The following is a 6,983-nucleotide window of genomic DNA, read 5'->3' on the forward strand; positions in this document are numbered from 1 at the left end:
TTGATTACAAGTCTATGATTTAATTTGCAATTTTAGATATGAGAATGTTATTATAGTTATGGAGCTTTAAAAGATCATCCTTTTAAAGAGATACTGACAATGGGCTGGAGAGATGGCTCAGTGGTTAAGAGTACTTGCTGCTCTTGCAGAGGACCTGGGATCTGTTGCTATCACCCACATGGCAGCTTATAATCATCTGTAGTTCTAGTTCCAGGCCCCCTTCTGGCCTTCTTGGGCACCAGGCACAGGCGTAGTGCACTTCCTACACACAGGCAAATGCTCATACAAATAAAATATCAAAGCAAACTTCAAAAAAAGAGACACTGACAAACATTTATCCTGAAATTGTGTAGTTTCTTATTTTGTTTCAAGATAATTGCTAGGCTAGATGTGGAAAAATTCCTGTAATCCCAGCACTCAGGACTGCAAGAGAGAAGAATCATGGATTTAAGGCCTTTATTTTTTGGTTTTGGAGACAGGATATTTGTAGTATAGCTTGTCCTCGAACTCATTATGTGGCTAAGGCTCTCCATGAATTTCTGATTCTCTTGTCTCTACCTCCCAATTGGTTTGTACCACTGACTGGCTCTTAAAAAGTTGTGTTTGTTTCCTGTACTAGGCTTTTAACCTGGGGCCCCACATAGGCTAGGCAAGCTCAGTTACCCTCAGCCATACTGTACTCTTACAATTTTTAAATAATGAATCTTTGGGGGGCATGAAACAGTAAAACTATTCATATAAACCTTTTCTTTGTTAAAAAAGTGTTTTGCTTAAGACCATGGACCATGGCGGCCAATTCTCTAGGTATAATTCTCAGCATTATGATAGTTAATAGTTGTATGAACTTGTACAGCTTGGTTAGCTTCTCTGTCTCTTAGTTTTTCACTCCCACAAAATGTGAATTAATATAATAAAAGAATATGTGTGTGTGTGTGTGTGTGTGTATGTATGTATTTCTATGTGTGTTTTGGGTGATGTATGTGCATGTAGAGGCCAGAGATCAACCTTGAGTGTTGTTCATCAGGAAGCATCCACTGTGTTTTTTGAGACAGAGTCTCTCACTGATCTGGTGCTAGCCAGTTAGGCTCAACTGACTGGCCAGTAAGCCCCAGGGATCAGTCTGTCTCCACCTTCACAGTGTTGTCTTGACAAGGGTGGGTTCTGAGAATTGAACTCAGGTCCACGTGCTTGTACAGCGTGTATTTCACTTAGAGAGCTATTTCTTTTCTCAAAAATCATACCTAATATATGTGTATTGTGATATCTTGGATGCAAACCATTAAACCAAATTCCTGACATTACTGTTATGATTTAAAGTCCACTGGAGGTTTTTTTATTTTGGGAAAACATAAACCTGGGCCTTCTCATTGGATATTTTCTGGGGCAAAAGGCTTATCTATATTTTGAAAAGTCTCCCTTGCTATGATTGATACTGCCGTTGCTTGAAAGATTTCTGTGAGCTATCAGCAACTCCCTTTTTTGTAGGTAATAGAAATTGAAGATGCTTCGCCTACCAAGTGTCCAATAACAACAAAATTGGTTTTAGATGAAGATGAAGAAACCAAAGAACCTTTAGTTCAGGTTCACAGAAACATGGTTATAAAATTGAAACCACATCAAGTAGACGGTAAGAAGCTATTAATTCAATCACTTTTAGTTAAATTTTACCTGTATTCTATGTCCAATATTCTGCTAATCACTGAAGATACATTTGGCGAGCAAAAATAATATGATCCCCACCCTTACAGAGCTCATAAGGAAGTGAGGAAGACCATAGTTTGGGTAGCTGCAAATGTAGTGTTTTTAATGGGCAAGAAATGTTATTTATAAATGGGCATGTATAGTAAGTGGATTTCTGGTATGTAGTAGTTGGCTCTAGGGGTTAGGTAGAGGTACACTTAACTAAAAGCTTTCTTTGGGAAATGTTATTCAGCATTTCCCAGTATGTTTTTAAGTGATATTTCTACATTAGTATTAGGAAGCTACGCAACTATCCCTACTCTCTGCTGTGTTATACTAGAATTAGTTTTGAATGTAAGTCCCTTTTATTTCTTAGTTTCTACTGTGGGAGAAATAATGAATTATCTCTCATGATTTTTTTTTTCTAACTGGCTCAGTAAACCTGAAAGTGTATTTGATAGGAAACTATTCCTCTTTAGCTGAACTTTCTATTTTAAAATATTCTTATGTATCTTTGGGCCATCTCAAGGTGTAGAGAAATCAGCTGTGATAGCTTAGGTAATAGCAACAGAAGTCACCCTTTTCTCTGCTTGTGTTTTATTTCTAATTTACCTTAGCAGAAAAAACAAATCCAATTGTCTTTAGCTTTTTTTTAAATGCTGTTTCTTAGACATTTTGGTTGTTTCTATTGTGTTGATATGAGAAGAGAGTTTTTTTTTTTTTTTTTGGTTTTGTTTTTTGAGGCAGGGTCTCCCTGTAGTCCAGCTGACCTGGATCTCATTATGTAGTTCAGGCTGGCCTCGATCTCATAGATTGTATCTCCTGAGGATCCCTACTACGCCTGGCTTATATGGGAAGAGTATTAACTTGTTCTTTTAAATTTAAAATAATAAGACCAATTTTTAGGTGTTCAGTTTATGTGGGATTGCTGCTGTGAGTCCGTGAAAAAAACAAAGAAATCTCCAGGTTCAGGATGTATTCTTGCCCACTGCATGGGCCTTGGTAAGACTTTGCAGGTAAGAACTAAAGAAAAAAACCTATTTTGGTGTGTGTTTGTGTGTGTGTGTGTGTGTGTGTGTGTGTGTGTGTGTGTGTATTGGTTTTAGGCAAAGCAGTAAAGAAAAATGACAAGATTCCTTCTCGAGAATTTTATATTCTAGTGAAGAATGAAATGTACTTTCAGAAAATATGTTAAGAGGGGAAGATTGAGAGTTAGGACAGCTATCTCTAAAGAAGTGATGCTTGTGTAGAGGTCCTAATGGAGTGAGGTGGTGGGGTTGTATATGTGACTACTGACAACTATAAACTTTTCCAACGTTTTTTTTGAGACAGTCTCACTATGTAGCTCCAGCTGGCCTGGAACTCACTGTATAGAACCAACTGGCCTCAAATGCACAGAGATTCACCTATCTCTGCGTTCCCAGTGGTGGGATTAAATCCATGTGCCACCACACCCAGACTCTTTTCCAACTTTTAATAATCTGTGATAGTAATAAGAATGTGAAATCTTTCATAATGAAAACTACATCATTTTAGGGCTGGGTTCATAGCTTGGTGATAGAGCAGCTACCTAACATACATAAAGCCCTGGGTTTAGTTTCTGGCAGTGCTGAGAAAATCACTCCATTTCTGAATAGCAGGAGATGTAGCAGAGATGGGACCACAGTGAGTATATGCAGTTTTAATTATAAGATAATTATTGTAGATTCAGTGAGTTAGAACATGTTCCAGTTGCCTTCTGTAAGTGGACAATGGTATTTTTCTTACTTTTTTTGTGGGGTGGCTTTCCATGAAAATCAGGAAATGTTACTTTGCCCTGACACCACCTACTATTCATATTATTTATATTGATCATAGAGATAACAACTTTGAAATTTGGAAGTGCTTTATATATGATTTTGTAAAACTTTGTCATGTTACTATTATATTTCTTTACCTGTATTTGATATGGGCTGGAAATTATTGCCTCTTGGCTGGTTGGTTGGCTTATAAAGCAAAACAATGTTAAGTTGTGACTGCTTGATTTTTCTAATTTCTTGTGGATATATAAATAAAATGATAACTAATTTTCTTGTAGGTGGTAAGTTTTCTTCACACAGTTCTTTTGTGTGACAAATTGGATTTCAGCACAGCGTTAGTAGTTTGTCCGCTTAATACTGCTTTGAATTGGATGAATGAATTTGAGAAGTGGCAAGAGGGATTAAACGATGATGAAAAGCTTGAGGTATCATTTTAAAACTTTTTTATTAAAATAATTGCTTGAAATTCATATAGTGAAAGAAGTTTCTTAATTCCTAGTGCATATTTAAGTGGAAATACTTAGAACTCTGATTTAAAAAATAAAATTTTATCAAGTTTTTGTGTATTTCATACAACAGTTCTTAATCAAATTTAGGTCCCCTCCCCCATCCATGCTCTCCCCTGCCCCCCACTGCCCACCAGACCTTATGTATTCCACCATACATGTTAAATCCTATCCAGTCAAGCATTTGTACCCGGATGTCCTTTGGTGCAAATTCATCCATGGAATCTAGTCAGCCTATCTAGAGAGCATAAGTAAGACCCACTCTCTCTCACCCAGTAGTAATCAGTCTCCCATAGTTCCCAGACTAGGGCTAACCTGCCACTAATTTCTCTTGCTGCATTCTGTGTTCTTGTCTGAGTTGGCATGGGTCCTGTGCTCGATGCCGCCATTGCCACAAGTTCACACATGCAAGCATCCAGTGTCCTGAAAAGCTGCTTCCCTATGTTCATGAACCAGCCCTGGCTCTTATAATCTTTCTGCACCCTCTTCAGCAATAATCCCCGATCCATGAGTAGGTGAAGTTTAATATAGGAGTCCTATCCAGGGACATACACTCTGCAGTTTCTTATTCTTTAAAACTTGGCCAGTTGTGGCCTTCTGTGTATATCACACTCTGTTGTATAAGGAAGTTCCACTGGTGAGAGTTGAGGTATGCACTAGTTTCTCTCTAACCCCCATTCTGCTGTGTTCCATGAGGTTCAGTTATACATATGTCACCTAGGACCGTGCATTTCTCAGACGTATATTCTCTGTGTCTGAGCAGTTGTGGAATTATGCAGTATCCTCCAAAACGAACCTTCTTTAATGAGTGGTGTACTTGTCTGTGAATAAAAGACTCTTCGATTTTTAGAGCTCTTTTTTAATTTTTAATGGTCTTTTGAGACAGGGTTTCCCTGTTGCCCCAGCTGACCTGGATCTCACTATGTAGTAGACCAGGTTGACCTTGAACTCAGAGATCCGCCTGCCTCTGCCCGAGTGCTGGGATTAAAGGCATGGGCTACCACGCCTGGCTTAAGACTCTATGATTTTTTAAAAAAAATATTTTATTTATTTTTATTTTATGTGTACGAGTGTGTTGCCTGCATGTATGTGAGCGCACCCATGTCATGCAATGTTACGGAGTTCAGAAGAGGGCTTCGGATTCCCCTGGAACTGGAGTTAAGGACAGTTCGTAGCCGCCATGTGGGTGCTGGAAATTGAACCCGGGTCATCTGCAAGAGCAGTCAGTGCTCTTAACCACTGAGCCATCTCTCCAGCCCCAAGGCTCTTTGATTTTTAATAGCTACTTTTAAACATCTTTATTTTAACAGGTCTCTGAATTAGCAACTGTGAAACGTCCTCAGGAGAGAAGCTACATGCTACAGAGGTGGCAAGAAGATGGTGGAGTTATGATCATAGGGTATGAGATGTACAGAAATCTTGCTCAAGGAAGGAATGTGAAGAGTCGGAAACTTAAAGAAATATTTAACAAAGCTTTAGTCGATCCAGGTAATGCACCACTAAGCACTGTCATGCCGTATACTCTGTCATCCCTGTTACTGTCCTCTTTGTTGTCGACAGCCCGAGACATTCTCCAGTGCTTGTCGGTCTGTTGAATCTAGTCCAGCCTATCAAGAGAGACTTGTTTTAGGAGGGTCAGCTGTTCCTCATCTAGCAGCAATCAGTTGTCAATATTCCTTTAGATAAGATTGGGGTCTGCTGTTCATTTTCCCAGTTTTTTGCTGGGTTATTGTCTGGGAGTCTCTTGCACCACCCTGGCCAATAACTCAAAGGAAGGTATCACTTGTCTGGCATTGTTTCTTGTTATGTAGCCTTTAACTATACATATGGACTCTTAAAAATAATATTGACCCCATTAATCTTTGGTTATACTTTCCTTTTGGGTGTTTAAGACCCTACAGTTGGTCCAGATAAACCAATTTATTTTTACTCTTAACGTCATTTGAGGATCTGTTCCTCAGGGGTCACATGGGCTTGGGAGGAGCCCCTGGCTCCTTTCTTTTTTGAGTTCAGTCTATGTGAAGATAAGTCAAAGGTCCTGCTCGACCATGGCTGGCTTCTCTTGGAAGCATGGAGGAAATGTTTCCTCTGTGTTGACCCTCCTCTTTGTAGACTGGACACTGGTTCAGGTCCATCTGGTGGGGTCTGCATAGCCTCCTTGCTCAAGGGGACAGGTGACTCACCACAGTTACAGGACATTTTGAGAGGTGCTCATTGTCCCCTGGAACTTAGTCAACCTAGGAGGGCAAGGAGCAAAAACTGTCCTTTACGTCTCCCTGAACAGATTAGTATAGGCCTCAAAGTATGCCTGTTAAACATCCAAGAAGGTTAGTTCCACCAGTTTGGTACTTTAAATTACCATATGCCATGTAGATAGAACTTGGGCAAATACCAAACGCTCTCAGCTAAACCTTGCCTAGGCATATATTACATTCTTTGGCCTGGTTGTATGTATAATTTGTCAGTAGGTTGTTGGCCTAATATGGTTCCCTCTGGTTTTATAAAACTAGCTAGGCATTGTTTTATCTCTCACATTATCTAACCCTTCCACCATGGTTTCCCCATTTAAGGTGCCCCCATTTTTCCCATTTCTCCCTTAATAATACCCTTCTCCTATGATCCCATCACTCTTGAGCGCCTTCTTTCCCTTTATCCCCTAGGTTCCCTGTATAACCTTCCCTCCCCTTAAAGTAACCCCATTATTGTCCATATCTCCCTTGTTAACACCTGTTTTCTGCTGTTCTCTTTCAGATTCTTTCTTTTCCTTTACTTCCCTGGTTCCTCTTCATTATCCTGGTTCCTGTAGTTAGGTCTGGATAAGTGCTCACTTATCAGGGTTTGGTTCTACAATCCACATATGAAGGAGAACATATGTCAATTTTTTTTCTGAGTCTGTGTTACTTCACTTAGTATAACAGTTTCTAGTTCCATCCATTTACCTGCAAATTTCATAATTTCATCTTTCTTTACTGCTGAGTAAAACTCCATCATATAAATG

General features: G+C 39.3%; 1 protein-coding gene across 5 annotated transcripts in view; it reads left to right on the top strand.

Annotated features, from left to right (window-relative positions):
* Positions 1 to 6,983, top strand: part of Atrx (ATRX chromatin remodeler) — a 187,526-nt gene that overhangs the window by 103,262 nt on the left and 77,281 nt on the right. For all 5 annotated transcript variants that reach the window (XM_008837667.3, XM_008837668.3, XM_008837670.3 and 2 more), the window contains 4 exons: positions 1,486 to 1,627; positions 2,587 to 2,696; positions 3,758 to 3,904; positions 5,296 to 5,473. In XM_008837667.3, coding sequence (XP_008835889.1) covers positions 1,486 to 1,627; positions 2,587 to 2,696; positions 3,758 to 3,904; positions 5,296 to 5,473 — 577 coding nt within the window. The remainder of the gene's footprint in view (positions 1 to 1,485; positions 1,628 to 2,586; positions 2,697 to 3,757; positions 3,905 to 5,295; positions 5,474 to 6,983) is intronic.

The sequence above is a fragment of the Nannospalax galili genome, unplaced genomic scaffold (assembly GCF_000622305.1).
Source record: "Nannospalax galili isolate Female #2095 unplaced genomic scaffold, S.galili_v1.0 scaffold238, whole genome shotgun sequence".
In the NCBI taxonomy this organism is placed as follows: domain Eukaryota; kingdom Metazoa; phylum Chordata; class Mammalia; order Rodentia; family Spalacidae; genus Nannospalax; species Nannospalax galili.